At 43.1% G+C, this 18,887-nt stretch overlaps 1 protein-coding gene across 1 annotated transcript in view; it reads right to left on the bottom strand.

Moving 5' to 3' along the window:
* POLE (DNA polymerase epsilon, catalytic subunit) overlaps window positions 1-18,887 on the bottom strand; it is a 100,621-nt gene that overhangs the window by 54,231 nt on the left and 27,503 nt on the right. Inside the window, exons 8-22 of the mRNA XM_040352113.1 lie at window positions 16,885-16,965; window positions 16,439-16,546; window positions 16,238-16,348; window positions 15,610-15,695; window positions 15,396-15,515; window positions 12,168-12,300; window positions 11,905-12,018; window positions 11,573-11,785; window positions 9,463-9,570; window positions 9,242-9,370; window positions 9,043-9,145; window positions 3,472-3,618; window positions 3,219-3,364; window positions 2,966-3,114; window positions 2,750-2,842 (exon numbers count right to left, since the gene is read on the bottom strand). Coding sequence (XP_040208047.1) covers window positions 2,750-2,842; window positions 2,966-3,114; window positions 3,219-3,364; window positions 3,472-3,618; window positions 9,043-9,145; window positions 9,242-9,370; window positions 9,463-9,570; window positions 11,573-11,785; window positions 11,905-12,018; window positions 12,168-12,300; window positions 15,396-15,515; window positions 15,610-15,695; window positions 16,238-16,348; window positions 16,439-16,546; window positions 16,885-16,965 — 1,841 coding nt within the window. The remainder of the gene's footprint in view (window positions 1-2,749; window positions 2,843-2,965; window positions 3,115-3,218; window positions 3,365-3,471; window positions 3,619-9,042; window positions 9,146-9,241; window positions 9,371-9,462; window positions 9,571-11,572; window positions 11,786-11,904; window positions 12,019-12,167; window positions 12,301-15,395; window positions 15,516-15,609; window positions 15,696-16,237; window positions 16,349-16,438; window positions 16,547-16,884; window positions 16,966-18,887) is intronic.

Raw genomic sequence — 18,887 nt, 5'->3', positions numbered from 1 at the left:
AAAGCAATCAACTGTGAAGCAGTGTGGTAAACAAGTTCCAGGAAAAGAAGATCTGGAAGCATAAGGTTGAGCTCGGGCGTGTTCGCACAGTCCACGTGCAGAGCCCGCCAGGAAGTCGGCACTGCTCTGTGCTAATCACAGGCAGTGAGAGATTTTGCGATCTCTGCAGCCGCGCATCGGGACAATGTCTTATTGCCTGCGATTAGCGAAGCGCAGACTTCCTGGCGGGCTCTGCACGTGGACTGTGCGAACACGCTGGAGCTCATCCTCACGGAAGAACACGTCAGGTTTGAATACAACACCTGCCTGGGCCAGTCTAGAGTTGAGGTTTGCCAAAATGCCCTCAATCTCCATCCTGAAAAGCAGACAAGGATTTTTTTAGGGGATTAGGGGAGGAAAGACATAGATCAGGGTGCACTAATCCCACAGAACCACCAGAGCATCTACTGCTTTTACCAAAAAATCTTGGTGCCTGGAAAAAAACTTGTCCAGTTGGTTCCCCACCCATAACACAGGTCTTGGAATACATTCAGGTGTAAGGACCATTTCCCCAGGTTCAGGTGCCCCTGGCTGAGCAAAATGGTCCACACCTGCACTGTAAAAGGTGGACAAGGTTAAAATGTATAGATCAACCCAGATCAAAATCCGTTCTACCTCTTACTGAGGAAAAATGTTGGTTACACCCTGATGGTTGACATAAGTCAATTTCTATGGGGCGGACCCAACTGAATCTTGATTAGATGACCCACCAGTCGGGGAGAGCAGCGTTGCAGGGAAAAACAAATTGCCTAAAATTACAGAAAGTTTATCAGGAGACAAAATTCCTCTGCACTAACACAAACCATTCACTATTTGTTCTTAGTCCGCATCTATGGTGAGGACCTTCCAAGAAATTGGAAGAATGGACTTCCAGAGCACGATTTTTGAGCCAACAAGCCAGGGACAACCTGGCCTTCTGTGCCTGACAAATGGGTCTTTCCAAGGACTGAGCTGACTTGTCCCACAATGAAAGGATGTTGAGTCGTAAAAGGACCTGAATTTGAACAGAGCAAATAAGACTGCTTTGAAGGAGGCTACCGTCAATCTCAGAACTCATGAGAAAGCAAGTCCGCGATTCCTGGACTGAAGTGTTAGTCTGGGAGCAGAGAGTTTAGTTTCTTTTGTTAAAGCGGAGGGCTGCCACAAAAAAAAAAAAAAAAAAAAAAAAAAATGTAAAGCTAGCAGTTACACTTACTGCAGCTGCTGGCTTTTAATAATAGGACACTTACCTGTCCTGGAGTCTAGCGAGGTCGGCAACACAGCTGATGTTTCCATCAGCTGTCGGGTGCTTTCGCCATCATTACGGACAAGGGAACCCTGCAGTGTAGCCTTACGGCTTCACGCCGGGAATCCTACTGTGCATGCACGAGGACCTGCTCCTCTCCACTACTGGCCCAGGCGACAGGGGGAGGAGGAGCGAGCCCTGCGGAGACCTTATGGGCCACTGGGCAGACTCCAGGAAGTGGGAACAGGATACCTGTCAAAGACAGGCATCCTGTCCCCCCCCCTCCCCTCCAAAAGGTGCCAATTGTGGCACCGGAGTGGGAGAGGAGACAAATGAGCGGAACTCCTCTTTAAAGAAAAACTTTGGCTTGAGCTGTGTCTAGGGTGAGACCCAGATACTCTAAGCAATGAGTCAGTTCCAGCTCTGACTCCTGAAGGTTCAGAACACAGCCAAGCCTTTGCAAGGTCTGAGCTTTCAGCCAGAACTCTTGCAGACTCTTGCCTCAGTAGGAAGCTGTCCAGATATGCCACAGTGGGAAAGCAATTTAAACAGTGCAAGTGGGTACTGGGGGCAAACACTCAAAGGGCGGGGTAAATGGGATTCATGGCAGATGCTCTTTTGTGGATGCATGTCCACAAAGGCCATTACCCCCCCGACAGAAAGAGGCTACAACAGACCTGGCAGCATTTCTGGACCTGAATGAAGACATGTGAAGGGGCTGTGTCTTGGCTCTGGACTCAGAAAATGGTCCATGGCTAGCACAGTAAACATATGTCTGGAAGATGTGACAATGCAGAGCCTACTGACTTGAAGATCACATTTCTGGCTAGCCATGCAATAGTCCATTCCAGCAGTGACCAGCTTCCAAAGCTAATGCTGAGAAGCTGCCTGTCTAGATAGCTGCAAATAAAAGGTGTGCATCCTCCTAGGAGACAAGCAAATAACTGAGGAATGCTGGGAATAGATGGATGTAAATGGCTTGCTTCAACCCTCTAACTGCTGTTTTGCTTGGTCAGTTAAAGTTGAAAAATTAACTAGTCAGATCACCAGGTTAAAATAAAACAAACAAAACAAAATCTGAAAACAAAAAACAAAACAGAAAAACTAAATGTACCCATCACATCCACAAATTGGTAAGCTGTAATAGTACATTTTTGTTTTAGGGTTTAATACCACTTTAAGCATACTTCACTTAAAATGTTGCCCAAAACAAATATTGACTTCCAACGTGACTTTAGGCAATATAGCTTATATAGCACTCTGCAAATAACTGCACTCTAATCTGCCACAGATTTGGGCACCAAGCTAAAACCAATTATCTGGTTGCTATAGCCCAGACCCAAGCTCCCAAATCTAGAAGTGTCTATTAACTAGGCAGGCAAGATATTTATACCCCATAGTGCAGTATTCTTTAACAAAAAGCAAAGAAAATTGCACACAAAAATCAAGAGGGGGGGGGTGAAGGGAGCAGGGGATGGGACTTACCCAATCTGTTCAACCAGCTCTCGAGCCTGTGTGATAATATTAGCACCTGTATAACACACAATGCCAGCCATTTCCATAGAGTACCACCGAGCCCTAAAAAAATTAATAAATTTACGTCACAATGTTAATTGTATGGCATAAATATTTTTGGTCATTTACTGCTACATTAAAAAAAAAAAAAAAAACCTCAAGCAAATAGTTGCCTTAAAAACATACCCTCTGCGCATGACATATCCATAGAAGGAGTTTAAAATGCACTTGTGAGCCAACTGTAGCGATTCATAAAGGATCTCCATGTTCTTGCATCTCTTCACTTCAGCAGCATCTCCACTTTCAAAGGCAGCAGACAATTTCTTCTTCCACACCTTTGTATAGCAGTATTTGAGTTGAGATTTACCATCTTACGTAGCAAACAGCAGCACAATATTACATATTACAGGACAAATACCGCATTTCCATTCTTACACACCTTGTGTAGTCCCTTGAACTCATATCTCCGATCTCTAAAAGCTCGCACAGTATCTACATAGAATGAGTTCTCCCGCTGGCAAATGGTGGTTACACGATCTTCCAGTCTTGTTACACGGATCTTCTTGTAGGCTTTTCTGCAATAATCTAAAAAAAAAAAAAAAAAAGACTTGGTAGCAACCTACCGATTCATTTATTATATATACACAGAATTATGTTAGTGTGTGTAATTATGTTGTTTCTAGTCTACTCACCAGCAAGCCGTTTCTTCTCATATTTTGCCTGCTCTTCTCGGTTCAGTTCATGAAAAGCTCTAGGTGGCTTTCCAGGAAAGAGTGGAGGGAATTTTTCAGATTCTAGCTGCTGTTGTATCCGATGATACTCGCTGCGACTGGCTGGCACTGCAAGTAAAAGTTGGAGTCTCACTAGAATAGCTTTTTTGATCACTTTAAGTTGTCAATAAATAAATAGTGTACACATTAAAAAGTGACCGCCAAGGTGGTGAAATTACTAGGCTGATAAAGTTGAATAATGATTGTCATGAATAAAAAGGATCAGGGAGGCAAAGCTAGTTTTGTATTTTACATTAAAAAAATCCACAAAAAAAATAAGGAAAGCCATGACTCGCCACTAGAGCAGAGTATGCAGGAAGCTTATAAGTCACTGTATTCTGCAGAACTACAGTGATAACCTGGCAACACACAGATTTATTTGGTACAGTGCCTTGAAGAAGTGTTCATACCCCTTGACATTTTCCACGTTTTGTCAGGTTAAAACCAAAAGCATGAATTTATTTTATTGGGCTTTCAAGTCTTGCCACAGATTCTCAATTGGATTTAGTTCTGGACTTTGACTGGGCCATTCTAAAACACACACACATTTGCTTTTATCTAAACCATTTCATTGTAGCTCTGGCTGTATGTTTAGGGTCATTGTCCTGCTGGAAGGTAAGCCTCCGCCGCAGTCTAAAGTCTTTTGCAGGTTTTCTTCTAAGATTGCCCTATTTTGCTGCATCCATGTTCCCATCAACTCTGACCAGCTTCCCTGTCCCTGCTGAAGAAAAGCATCCCTGAACATGATGCTGCCACCACGTTTCACGGTGGGGGATGGTGTGTTCAGGGTGATGTGCAGTGTTGGTTTTCCGCCACGCAACGCGTTTTGCTTTCAGGTCAAAAAGTTTCATTTTGGTCTCATCCGACCAGAGAACCTTCTGCCAAATGTTTGTCATGCCCCCCACATGGCTTCTCGCAAACCGGACTTATGGCTTTCAACCATGGCTTTCTTGTCGCCCTTTCAGAACCAGATTTGTGGAGTTCACGACCAATAGTTGTCCTGTGGACAGATTCTCCCACCTGAGCTGTGGATCTCTGCAGCTCCTCCAGAGTTACCATGGGCCTCTTGGCTGCTTCTCCGATTAATGCTGTTTGCCTGGGTCTGTCAGTTTAGGTGGACGGCCAAGTCTTGGTAGGTGTGCAGTTGTGCCATACTCTTTCCATTTTCAGATGATGGATTGAACAGCGCTGCGAGAGATGTTCAAAGCTTGGGATATTTTTTTTATAGCTTAACCCTGCTTTAAACTTCTTCACAATGTTATCCCTGACCTGTCCTGGTGTGTTCCTTGGCCTTCATGATGTTTGTTCACGAAGGTTCTCTAACAAACCTCTGAGGGCTTCACAGAACTGCTGTATTTGTACTGACATAAAATTATACACAGGTGGGCTCCATTTACTAAGTAGGAAACTTCTGAAGGCAATTGGTTCCACTACATTTAAGTTAGGAGTATCACAGTAAAGGGGGCTGAATACAAATGCACGCCACACTTAAGATATTTAATTGTAAAAAAAAAAATGGAAAACCATTTATCATTTTCTTTCCACTTGACAATTATGACCACTTTGTGTTGGTCCATCAGCTCAGTTTTACTCTACTTCTATTTTGAGCAAACTTCTACACTGAAAACAAATAGGTAGATTCAGAGAGATTGGAATATCTTTAGGGCGGCGTAGCCTAGCCTGTTTAGGCTACACCGCCGTAAATTAACTAGGCTAGTAGTGATTTTCAATCTACAACGGCGTTGTAATGAGGCTTGACCTCACGTTTTTGACGTTTTTTTACACTGCGCATGCGCCGGCCGACTACATTACCCAGTGCGCATTGCGGCTAAGTACGCCGTACGGGCCTATTGATTTCGACGTGGACGTAAACGACGTAAATCCCGATTCGCGGACGACTTACGCAAACAACGTAAAAATTTCGAATTTCGCGGCGGGAACGGCGGCCATACTTAACATTACTATTCCACTAGAGCATAGCTCTAACTTTAGGCGGCCTATCTCTTACGGAAACGACGCAATTCGACTGCGTCGGCCTGGCGTTCGTTCGTGAATCAGCGCATCCCTCATTTGCATAATCTACGCTGGCCGCAATGGAAGCGCCATCTAGCGGCCATCAACAACATTGCAATCTAAGATAGGATGGCGCAAGCCGTCGTATCTTAGATATGTTTAAGTGTATCTCTGTTAGAGAATACACTTAAACATAGGTCGGTGCAGATTCAGAGTTAGGCCGGCTTATCTGTAGATAAGCCGGCCTAACTCTTTCTGAATCTACCTAAAAGATTTTTCACAAGAGCTAAATGAAAAGCAACTTTGAAATGCACAAAATTTTACAAAATTGTAAAAAAAAAAAAAAGAAGAATTTGTATAAATGGCAGCATACACTGAAACTAGTTTCACATGGAAAAAGGCAGGGCACGGAAACTACTTGATCATACTAATGTGATAATCTGCTCTGCTGAAATCCAAGTCTCTAATGAGCAGTTTGTTTGATAAATATTTCCGTCACCAGCCTCCAGACACCACACATTTCTTTGATGAAAGGAAATCAGTAAAGCCTGATTTAAATCTTCATTAGCAATGACAATACAGTTGACAGTGGTTAGACATTAATAAAATTACCCATTGCTTTTTTCATTTAGATAAAGCAATCCCATGATCAAGCGAATCCAATAAAATTGTATCATGGAACATGGAACTACTAACTAAATAAATTTTATTGGATAAATACGATCACAAAGTGCCTGTAACTGACTGACAATATTAAATAAGAAGCAAAATGCAAAGTTTTAAAAAAAGTTTTATGGTGTGTACATTTTTCAAAAAAACAAAGTTGAAATATTTAATCAGAACAAAATGGAAATTAATAGTTTTTTTGTACTTCGCTATAAAGTTATTTTCTTGAAGTCTACTGAGGTGCTCAGCAATACAAATACTGTTGGGGTTAAACTGCATCGTACAGGAGGATTGGACACTGGCAAACAAAAAAAAAAAATTGTAGACCAGTCCAGGATAAGCTCGCCTCCATCCAGCAAACCCCAATTTGTAGCATGTGGTTCTAAGAAGATGAGCATAAAAACAGCCCCCTCAATGGAAAAAAATTAAAAATAAATCGATCGATCCCACAGCGAGTACAAAACGTATTTACTTTATCAGCCATTGAGAGGCACAGGAATTCAGATACTGTTGGGAAGTCCAAAAGCAATCCAAGTGAGGGGTGGGCAAAGCACAATAACCTTTAAAAAGTCCCATGACGTGGACCCGAGGACTGTTGCAGTCTGGGAGCCGCCTGAAGGATCAACATCCAAATCTGGACCCAGATGAGATAGAGTCCCCTAGATAGGTGAGCTTGTCAATGTGACCACAGAGGAAGACACAGAAAATCAACCTCATGCCCAAGATCATAAAAAAAGATCACCATCTCCAGAGGGGAGAGCCTCCATATGGACATTATCGCATGACAGTCCGAGCGGACGGGCGTTCGCTTACCCGGCCAGCTTTGTTTTTATGCTTTTATATGATCGTTCTCTTGTGTTTTATCTCATTAAATTTCACACTTTTTTATCTCATCCACTTGGTGACATCTGTGCCTTTGAGGATCTATTGCAAAATTCCACTGGTGTATGCTGCAGTCCATGTTAAAGGCCCGGGCTGGGGTTTACAGCCGCAAGCCATCTTTGCTTGCCATCTGGTAAGCTTGCATTTCTTATGGCGTCTTCACTTATGGTGGTGGATTTCCTCAATTTTTGAATCGCAGAAGAATTAATTTCAATTGTGTTTCTTTGGACTTCACTGAACTTATGATTCAACACAGTTGTTATTTGCATTTTTTATTATCACTTGTTATAGTTCATACAATTCTTTACAGTTTATCACAGCGCAACAAGAAAAATTCTGTACTCCATATGGAAGGGAACAATAACCTAAATCAGGGATTTTCAACTGGGGTGCCACGGCAAAATGACACAAATTCCTGTATGGCGTAGACCAGGGGTGTCAAACTCAATTTCATTGTGGGCCGCATCAGCATTATGACTGTCCTCAAAAGGGCCGGTTGTAGCTGTAAGATTAGATGTCCAGCGCATCCCCTCCCCTTACATTAGATGTCAAGAGCCACCCCACCATAAGAAGTTGAATCCCCCCCACTCTCCCTTACATCACAGTGCACCCCCTTTCCTTATGCTGCTGCTGGGAAGAAGCTGGATGCATTGCTTGAAAGCAGAAAGTAAGGGTCTGGAGTAGGACCAGAGGAGAGCTGGAGCTCTCCTGCAGCTGCAGAAGTGCGAGGGCCACATGAAATGGCCTGGAGGGCCGGATTCGGCCCGCAGGCCTTGTATTTGCCACCTATGGCGTAGACCATTGCTAATGAACATCTGGTGTAGAGCATGCTTCAGCGGTACTTCTGGTTTGGCACACATGCTTTTGAATATCTGTCTTTTTAAGGGAGTGTAAACCAATGTTGCAAAAGCCTTTAATAAACAGAGTTTACCATTTGTTCTATATGTGAACAACAATCATGAAGAGATGAGCTCAAGCAATGGAGAACTACAAAAGCTCAGCGGTTCCAATTTGTTTTCACTGTGGAGGATACTAACACAAATGTTTTTATAATCGTATATGCCTGGAGGAGCAAGCTGAGGACACAGAGAGGAGGATTACTAGCCCCAGCAAACCCAGAATATAAAAAACGCATCTGACTTCTAACATTAATTTGTTAGGGTCAACAACACTAGGCGAGTGTGGGACCATATGAGGGGAGCATATCTGATCATTCTAAGCTTGGAGTGGAAGAACAATTTTTTTCATCTCATTAAGTTTAACAGGTTGCCGACCAGCCGCCACAGTTATACTGCGTAGGTGTATGTTGTATCGTACGTGGCGATCTGTGGATGTGCACGTTGATTAGCCAGCAGGGGAGCCAATCTGCGTATGGCTTCTGGTCATATCTCCGTTCTGATAGGGGATTACACAGAGATCCTGTCTTTCTGCTATACAGGAAGACCGATCTGTGTTGTCCCAGGCAGCCAGGGGCGTTGCTAGTTGCCAAAAAGACCAGGGGGGGGGGGGGTGGTCGCGGTGTATGGCGATTTCTATTGTATGGCTGTTCAGATTTTGAACCTCCTTGAAACTGCGATACTGTAGGAGGGGTGGCTTAGCTTTAGGCCAGAATTATGCTACTCACATGGCTTTGTACCAATGAATGCTCCCTACTGTACGCAATGTGAAAATTCACATATATTGTAAAGCAAATCCGTTTCTTCTGCCTTCTTGAATTGTATGCATTTGGAGTACATTTTCTGCTATTTGTTGGAACATTGGCTTTTGTACTTTTTATTGTAATAACAAAAAACTAATGGAGGAGGAGATCAGACTTTACATAATAGTGTCTGGCAGATAAACCAAGTGTTGGTGGGGTCTAAATCACAAAGGCAGCTTAATAAAACATTTTGACACAGTCAATTTAAGCCCATGAATACAAACATTACTTACTAAATTCCCCTCTCCACTTCCAAGACATTTTCCTCTGACACGTAGCTCCTGGCTTGTTGAAGTCACAAGCAGCACATGTTGCTTCATCAACCATAGCAGAAGGCTGTAATTAGAGAATTGTTTATCAGAGACCAATAACAGAATTTTAATCAGAGTTTACTTAGCAGAGAACACACACAAAATGTATTTTTCCACCAACCTGTAGACGATTGGTGAGGATGATGTTGGGATACATAGCTCCCACATCAAGATGGTAAATAAGAGGACATTCAATTCTGTTTGGAACCTCCTTTAGAGAAATCAGCTTCTTCTTTATTTCATCACAAACCTTACCATGGACAAAAAGACAGCATGAATTTTAGAGGGAAGAAAAAATAAAAACACAAGAGAACAAAAAGCATCATCATAGTTCTTATATACCTCCTGAAAGTTAGTGACTTGCTCAAGAGGGATTTTCTCTTCCTCTTCAATGGCATGACGCAGGGTGAGCTCCACACGCTGAAGCAGAAAGTCAAAAGCAGCTGGATTCTTCAGGAGACAAAATCAAAATTGTTTGCAAAAAAATTAGTACAGCCGCCACAATGAGATATTGGATAAAACAGGATTTTACTCACAACATACTATAAAATACTTTTATTGAAATTCAACAAGGACAAAAAAGCCTTAAACCTTGAGATAATCCTGCCACCTACAGGAGGAATGGACACTGGCAAAAAAAAACCCCAAAAAAAAAAAACACACAAATGTAGGTCAGTCCTGGGACACAGCCAAAAAACAGCTAACTGGCCTTGTCTACAGCTCACATTAATGCCTGAGGAACCTTATGTCTGAAGCCAATATCTACAGGACCCAAAATGTTCACCAGGTAAAACTGTCTGAGCTGAAGACCAGATGGCAGCCTTGTGAACCTGGAAAACAAAGGCCTGGTGTTGAAACGTTCAAGAAGCACACATTTTCTGTTGGAAGGCAAGGATGAGCTCTGGCGTGTTCGCATAGTACATCTGCAGAGCCCGCCAGGAAGTGTGCATGGCGCTGCGCTAATCATAGTCAGAGAGACATTGTCCCGATGCTCGGCTGCAGGGATCGTGAAATGTCTTCCTGGCTGTGATTAGCGCAGCGCCGTGCACACTTCCTGGCAGGCTCTGCACGTGGACTATGCGAACACGCCAGAGCTCATCCTTATTGGAAGGTGCCTTGTTTGTAAAGGGGGAAACCCAATCCTCAAGACCATAAATTTGAATGATGTTCTGCCTGAGACACCTAAAAATGAAAGGCAGGAAAGAAGATCTAGGCCTTAAAACAACCTTGTCCGTGCGCAGGAAAAGCTGCCAATTCAGACATACAGCTAGCCGAGGTGACAGCAACATGAAAAACTACCTTGTGAGTTAGAATGGAAACCAGGGATTCTGAAGCACCAAAAAGGACCAGATTAACCACTTGCCTACTGGGCACTTTTACGCCCTTCCTGCTCAGACCAATTTTTAGCATTCAGCGCTGTCACATTTTGAATTACATTTGCTAAACAAACTAAAAAGGACCACAAATTTAGAGAAAAAAAAAATGTTTTTTTCATAGTTTGTGATAACATTTTGCAAACAGGTAAATTATCTTCACAGATGTGCGATGATGACACGGCACTCAAATGTGGTACTGATGAGGCGACAGGGATGAGGAGGCACAGATTAGCAGCAATGGTGGGGGGCCGCAATTGGCAGCACTGGTGGGCACTGTTGGGACTGCACGGATAATCAGGGCCCTGATAACTAGAGAAGCCCTCATCCCGCAATCCACACAACTGAAAATAACAGGTCCTCAAAATTTGTATGACATCTCCCATACGCATGCAATCACATGGTCATTGGATTATCCTAGTATTAATAGTAACAAAACCTCCCTCTCTTATACAAATACATGTTGCCCCCCCTCAAAGTGTCAAGAGAATCAGTCCATTGGAACCACACCTTTATAATTTTTTGGGGGGATCCCCGAGCCTCGTATGTCATTTTTTATAGCAGCAAATCCACGTTAACTAATCTCATCCACATGCCCAGGGTAAGAGTTTCAGCATGTATTCACCTCCTTGCTATATGTTTGCGGACATAAAAAAAAGGGACACCATATAAACTAGCTCGAAAGAGCGAAAATTCCCTTCAAAATATGATCAGTGTATATATATAATCCTGTAACGAACCCACAAAGTGCTAGCTTAAAATATTTCCCCAAGGACGGGTTGCACCACAAAGGGCTATTAGGAGATCCAGTTAAGGAATCATCGCCCAGGTTGCTGGAGCATATACGAAAAATCTTTCCCGGCAATTACAGAACCTCGCCTACTTCCCTACCCAGAACCCCTCCCCTATAAAGCATATTAACAAGAGCCTCATACGACGTGGTAACCGCTTCTTCAACCGTGACCATCGCATTCAGTGTTTGAGCTGTCCATCTTATGTTCAATTTGCCATTTTTTTCTTCTACAAAAAATAAACTATATATTATAATAATATACATGTAGCCTTAAAATAATATTTACCATTTTGAAGCGGCAGGGAATGTCGCTGCGGAATACTCCAGACTCAAGAGCCTCCACATGCCCACCCACGTAAGTTTCAGTGTCCAGCACATGGCCATCACCAGTTAACTTATTGAATTCAGTTTCTTGTTTGTTGGGAAAGATAATGTTAGCATGGTAAGCCTGGACCATCAGCAATGCCTCACAGAGGGTTCCAGAACCCTTCCTCAGCACCTGGGAGAAGTATTAGCACAGATCCATTACAATTTTCAAATCGGTTAACGGAAAATATAATCTTAGGTTACAGGCAAAAATTGAAATTTAGCATTATGATTTTGTGGTCAGTTTCTAACCTCATCAGGCTCCATAGGGATGATTGTGCAAAGAGCAAAGATGAACGGATGGACATACTTCATGTACATGTAATATGTGGCAACAGCATCAGACACAGAGTATGTGGCTAGTACCTGCAATAATAAAATTCAATTAAAAACACAAAGAATTAAGTCCAATTTATTATGTTGAAACAGGAAAATACCATCATTGTCTTTTTAAAAAACAAATAACCGCTGACGATTTTTACTTTGACGCAGCTTCATACAGTATTAAAATGTACCTGTGGCTCCTCAGTCGCCATGCGACACATCTCCTCTGGGTCCAGCTCAACTGGGTCATATCCCAATTTTGCTTTTGCAGCTGCCTTGAGATTTTGGCTTCCAACAGGCAAGTAACTATCTCTCTTCACCCACCTTCAAGAAGAGCAAAGAATTACTGAAAAGCTCACAGCACAAGATATACAAACCCCAAAAATCCAGAGAAAAATGGTGCGTATTTTTGGAGGTTAAGAAAACAGAGAACTTGAGTACATAAAGTGTAATCATTTAAAAAAAAAAAGTGCCACAGTTTTTGCTCTTGCCCACTAGCCTGTGGCCTCAAATACTGTCTGGTATATTTGTCTTCTAGAGCAGGAATGATCGACAAGCAAAAAAAAATTGTTTTAGTAGACTAAAATAGTATTCATTTAGTCGACTAAAATGTTTTAGCCAACGAAATTAACACTGCAGATAAGTCAAAGTTTCTGACCTTAAAGCGGAGGTCCGGTTAGAAAAAAAAAATTAAAAGTCAGCAGCTACTAACACTGTAGCTGCTGACTTTTAATAAGGAGACTTACCTGTCCAGGGTGCCCGCGATAACGGCAGCCGAAGCCGAGCAAACGCTCAGGTCTCGAGTGCCCCGCCGCCATCCTCGGTGAGGGAATCAGGAAGTGAAGCCTTGCGGCTTCACCGCCCAATTACCTACTGTGCATGCGCGAGCCGCGCGGCGTGAATGGAGGACGTCTCCTGGGACACACACAAGGTCCCAGAAGACACCACTCCACCATTCCACAGGAGGAAGCCGAGGAACAGAAGAAAGAAGACGTACCATGGATCAGGAAGTGGCAGATTAGGACGATCTGCCTAGCAACAGGCATTTCCGGTATGTATAAAAAAAAAAGTTTTTTTTTTTTTTGCAGCATTTTAAAGAAAAAAATATATTTCTTGGTGGAGCTCCGCTTTAAGGAGGAGCAGATGACCAAAGCAAGGATGCAGAGAAACAACCTGATGCTCAAGTCCAAAAAGAGAAGGATCACCGCCAGAGCAAAATAACTCCATATCGGAGGAACCCCACACCCTTAAAGCGAACAGCTGACAAACCAGAATGCACTAAAACAGGTGGAAAATAAACGAATACTGCAGAAGGGAAGTATCTACAACCTAAAGTGGTTCAACAAGAAATGGGGTAAAAAAAAAAAAAAAAAAAAACACAACAAAAAACACAACAACTTAAAACAGTTACGTAGAACTAACTTAGGCCTCAACACCCCTGATCCCTTAGAAGGCCATAAGGCATTGCAGGGAAGAAGAATCTCCTAGGAGATAAACCCCTTAGATACAGGGGTCCAAGGCCTAATCAGACCACTGAATTATGGCTGCACTGACACTACACGCGGTTAACGAGCGTTTTGCATCCAAATCCTGTTTGGCAAAATTTTTGTGAATAGCTTTAAATTCGTGTTAATTAACCACTTCAGCCCCGGACCATATTGCTGGTCAATGACCGGGCCACTTTTTGCGATTCGGCACTGCGTCGCTTTAACTGACAATTGTGCGGTCGTGCGACGTGGCTCCCTTACAAAATTGGCGTCCTTTTTTTCCCCCACAAATAGAGCTTTCTTTTGGTGGTATTTGATCACCTCTGCGGTTGTTTTTTTTTTTTTTGCCCTATAAACAAAAATAGAGTGACAATTTTGAAAAAAAAAAATGAATATTTTTTACTTTTTTGCTGTAATAAATATCCCCAAAAATATATAAAAAAAAAACATTTTTTTTCTTCAGTTTAGGCCGATACGTATTCTACTTTTTTTTTTTATTTTTTATTTTTTTACGAAAAATCGCAATAAGCGTTTATTGATTGGTTTGCGCAAAAGTTATAGCGTTTACAAAATAGGGAACAGTTTTATGGCATTTTTCTTAATTTTTTTTTTTACTAGTAATGGCGGCGATCAGCGATTTTTTTCGATACTTCGACATTATGGCGGACACTTCGGACACTTGACACGTTTTTGGGACCATTGTCATTTTTATAGCGATCAGTGCTATAAAAATGCCACTGGCAGGGAAGGGGTTAACATTAGGGGCGAGGAAGGGGTTAAGTATGTTCCCTGGGTGTGTTCTAACTAATGGGAGGGTGGGACTGACTGGGGGAAATGACTGATCGCTGTTCATACATTGTATGAACAGAAGATCAGGCATTTCTCCCCTGACAGGACCGGGAGCTGTGAGTTTCTCGCTTTGTAACGAGCGATCGCGGGTGCCCGGCGGCGATCGCGCCGGGATCAGGGACGAGCGGGGGGAGCGCGCGCCCCTATTGGCTGCTGGTAGAGATGACGTATAGCTACGTGATCTCGCCCAGCAGAGCCGACCTGCCGCCGTATAACGGCGGCTGGTGGGCAAGCAGTTAAGGATATGGGTCGTTAGTTGGTTACATCACTGTGATCTTTGTTTAGTTTGGGAATAAGAGTGATGAAGGCTCTAATGGAGTCGATGTTTATTGGACCGCCTTTCTGTAAGTCTCTGAAGAGGTGTGCTAGGGAGGGGGCCAATACAGTGGAGAATTTTTTGTAGTACAGGGTAGTAAACCCGTCCGGGCCTGGAGCTTTGCCCACTGGAGCCTGTTTTATAGCGGCCAGAACCTTTTCCCACAGTGATTTCTTTACCTAGAAAGGCTCTATGTTCATCTAGCAATGTCGGGGAAAAGCAAATGTTCGACAAAATCATCGAATTCCTGTTGCCCAGTGACATTGTCGTCAGTGTATAATTTTTTAAAGAATGCGTGGAATTCCTGCAGGACTGATAGAGGATTCTGAGTGAAGGAACCATGAGGTTTCCCCGATTTTAGGGACATTCAGAGGGGGGCATCTGGGGGCCAGTCTCGTCGATAAAAGTTTGCCCGGTTTATCCGCTTGCAAGTCCAAAAAATGTGTTCCCTCACTGTGTGTTCTAAATGTGGGGGGGATGGGACTAGGAACACACAATCTGTCTCCTCTCCCCTGACAGAACATGGATGTGTGTTTACACTGCGGTCACGCCCATCGGCTCAGTTACCTGGCGGGCACACGCACGCCCCCTATACCCCTTAAAGCAGCCGCCATACAGCTACAGCGATTTGCGCAGGCGAGCCATTCTGCCGCCGTCAAACGACAGTGGGCGGTCAGCATGTGGTTGAGGTGTCAGTTGAAAAGGAAATACAGTGGTTTTAGTAGGTCAATAGATGTATACAATACAAATTTTGAAATTTCATGTACCTGTAACAATCCATGTGAATACAGGATGTCGACTTGTACTCCCCTTGATTATCTTTCTGGAATCCAATCTCTTGAAGCATGTTCAACCCATGAACTGCAGCCCGAGTCTCTACAAATGGCCTGGAATAATACAACAAGGTTTCATCCACAAGGAAATATTGCAAATAAACCTGTTACACTCAGCTATAGGGCTGTAGAGAAATACCATATTTACCAGTCAAAAAAGTCCCCATTGTAAGTTACAATTATGCTTGGCTTCGATTCCTGAACGTGCTCAAACCAACGCTGAATAAGGTGTGCCTGGGTAGGGAAAAAAGTTTAATTACTATTCTGCTAAAAAGTATGAAGCTAAAGTCTGAACCCAAAGAAGAACTTTGTCAATCACTCATCTTTATAGTTTTTTCTGATGTCTTCATGTAAAAAGGACTTGTTTTTACATACAATTCTATACATTTGGCCACACTTGAAGGTTTTATCAGACACTCCAATACATATAAAAATTACTAGAGAATGACTAACACAGAAAGGATGGTATTTAACCTCTTCAGGCCTGATTCACACCCATGCATTTTTAGTGCTTTTTGCAGATTTGCACTACAGTCCATTTACCATGGTTTTCTTATGCAACACGTTCTGTAGTGCAAAAAGCACAAAAAATGCATAGGTGTGAATCAGGCCTTGTATGTGTGTATATAACTATTTTTCTTCCTGCTGTATTAAATAGTATTGTACTTGTACTGTCTGGCCCATGTTGTAAAGCGCTACGTTAGCTGTTGGAGCTATATAAATCCTGTATAATAATAATAATAATAATAATAATAATCTTATGCCATAGGTGTTACCTCATCTGGCTCATTGAAGATACAGAATGGTCCCTCATATTCTGGTTTTGGGGTGAACTCAAAGTCTTCAATATCTTCAGATACAATCTCCCTGTTTGTAATTAAATATCCCTAAAGGAAAAAAAGCAAAATGCAGGTATTTAAATAAACTAGTCTTACTTGTCATGCCAGACAAAGTTGATAACCTGAATAAAGACACACCTGGCCATCGATCATATAGGAGATCATCATAATTTGGTCAGATTCAGCATCTGGAAACTTCAGAGGCAGTTTTGTGGTTTCAATGTCAAATGCCAAGACCACAGGATCCTAAATAAAAAATTAAAAACCCACAACAATAAAGCAAAACAAACACTTTAAGAGCCGGTTCACACTGGGGCGACTCGTCAGGCAGCTCAGCCACCTGACGAGTCGCGTCCCATTCTATGCAATAGAACCGTTCTAATAGGAGCGACGCAAGTCGCTTCGAGTTAGAAAAAGGTTCTTGTACGACTTCGGGGGCGGCTCAGGGCGACCTGCATTTATTTCTATACAGAGGTCATTTTGCAGGTCGCCTCTGAAGTCGTCTAAGTGTGAACCGGCTCTTAGGACTTAAAGCTCTCTCTAAATATTTAGGACAAAAGAAAATAAACATCTAACATGCATACCGGTCTTTCAACAAGATCATCGCGCCTTATAATTTCTGGAGGTGTAGAGCTTCCACGATATCGCACATTGTACCAGTGAGCCTGAAAGAGATCAGAAAAAGAGAATTGGTATAAGTACAAAGTAAAAATTTGATTTTTTTCTACAGCTTACCTGTAAAATCATTTTCTTGAAGTACATCACAGGACACAGAGTTGGTTATTATAACAACTAATTGGGTTATACGCCACCTATTAGGCGAATTGGCAATGGTAGATAAAACAGGAAGTCCTCCCCTATATAACCCCTCCTACACAGGAAGTACCTCAGTTTTGTAGCAAACAATATATTTCCCAGACAAGCGGGGAGGGACCTCTGTGTTCTGTGATGTACTCCAAGAAAAAGGATTTTACAGGCAAGCTGTAGAAAAAAAAATCCAAATTGTTTTTTTTTCGTACATCACAGGACACGGAGCCGTTTATTATTACAACTACATGTGACAGCCCAAAGCAATACCCTTGAGAGGAGGGAGACACCATCACAGAAACTGCCACTAGAGAAGGACCTACACCGTTTGTAATATGCCGAGACCAGTATATCCTCCAGAGCTTTGATATCTACCTGGTAAAAGCCCTGTAGATGTTTAAACCAAAAATCAAATAGTCTTGTACACCTGGGCCACCGACAACTGCTGGCGGATGGCCCAACACACTCCCACACATCTGGTAAAGAATCTCTCCACAGAAAAAAAAAAAGGGGGGGGGGGATTTTGCCCTCTAAACCATAGGCATCGATGATAAACTGGCAGATCCACTGCTAAATATTCGACCTGAACGCCGCCTGCCCTTCCTGGGCTCTTTTGGCAGCACAAACCAGGATTCCTGACATGTGCTGACAGCTCAAGTAGATCCTGAGCGCCTGAACTACTTCTAGAGTATGTAGCGATCTTTCTCCTGCCATCTATGGATTAGGAGAAAAATAAAGGCAAGACACTGTCCTGATTCAAGTGAAAACTGGAAACCACGCTATAGATGGATGAGGACGCAACACCTTATGATGCAAGACCAAGAACAGCTCCTTGCATTAAAGAGCTGCCTGCTCTGACACTCCACTTAGTGAAGTGATAGCAACCAAAGAAGCCACCTTCTGAGATAAAGGACTGAGTCTCCCAACTGGTTAAAAAAGTGGCTTCCACAAGGACATTTAGGGGCAAATTCAAGTCCCAATGACACAAGCGTGGCCTGACAGCTGGGACGGTCTAAGTTACACGCTGTATGAAGTATAAATCAAGAAATGAGAAACAACAGCCTCTGGAAAAAAATGTATGGGACGAACTCTGACCCTTAAGGGCACATAAGGCCAATCTCCTTTCCCCTACCGATTGGAGAAAGAAATAGAATATCCACTGGCGATAGAGACCGCACTTGCAGTGGCGTATCCAAGGTATGGCAGCCATGGCAAGTACCATGGGCGCCATGTGGGGGGGGGGGGGGGCGACAAAAAATAAACAAAAAAAAATTTCCACCCACACCCGTCCTCCGAGTCCTGCGGGCTGCCTCCCACACTATAGCCCCCGGTGAAGGCACAGCACTTCACTTGTAGTACTCTTACTTGGCTGGATGGCAGTGTTTTCGGAGAGTGACAGGTGCGGGCGCCCCCATGCTTGTAGATGAGTGCGACTGTCCAGACCATCGTGATTCGGCTAACTGGCGGTGGCGGAGGCAGAGCTTTCCTCCTCTGCGCGGCTTTCATCTTCTCCCCGAGCGGGTCGGTGACGTCACGTGAGGTCGCCGTCACTGAGGAGAACTTCAGCTGACAGGAATTGGACTCTGGAACCCGAGCCCCCAAGCCAGGCAGCACTGCAGCAGCGGCAGCCTGCAGGTACAACATAGCTATCATCATGTGTATATGATGTGACATTGTGCCAGGCCAGCCCACCTGCCAAGCAGCCAATCAAATATGGTGTCTGCTTGCTCAATATGGATGAAATAAACTGTAATTATGCATAGCCATAGATATCATAAAT

The sequence above is a fragment of the Rana temporaria genome, chromosome 1, assembly GCF_905171775.1.
Source record: "Rana temporaria chromosome 1, aRanTem1.1, whole genome shotgun sequence".
NCBI classification, from domain to species: Eukaryota; Metazoa; Chordata; class Amphibia; order Anura; family Ranidae; genus Rana; species Rana temporaria.
This window is presented reverse-complemented; position numbering and strand designations above follow the sequence as displayed.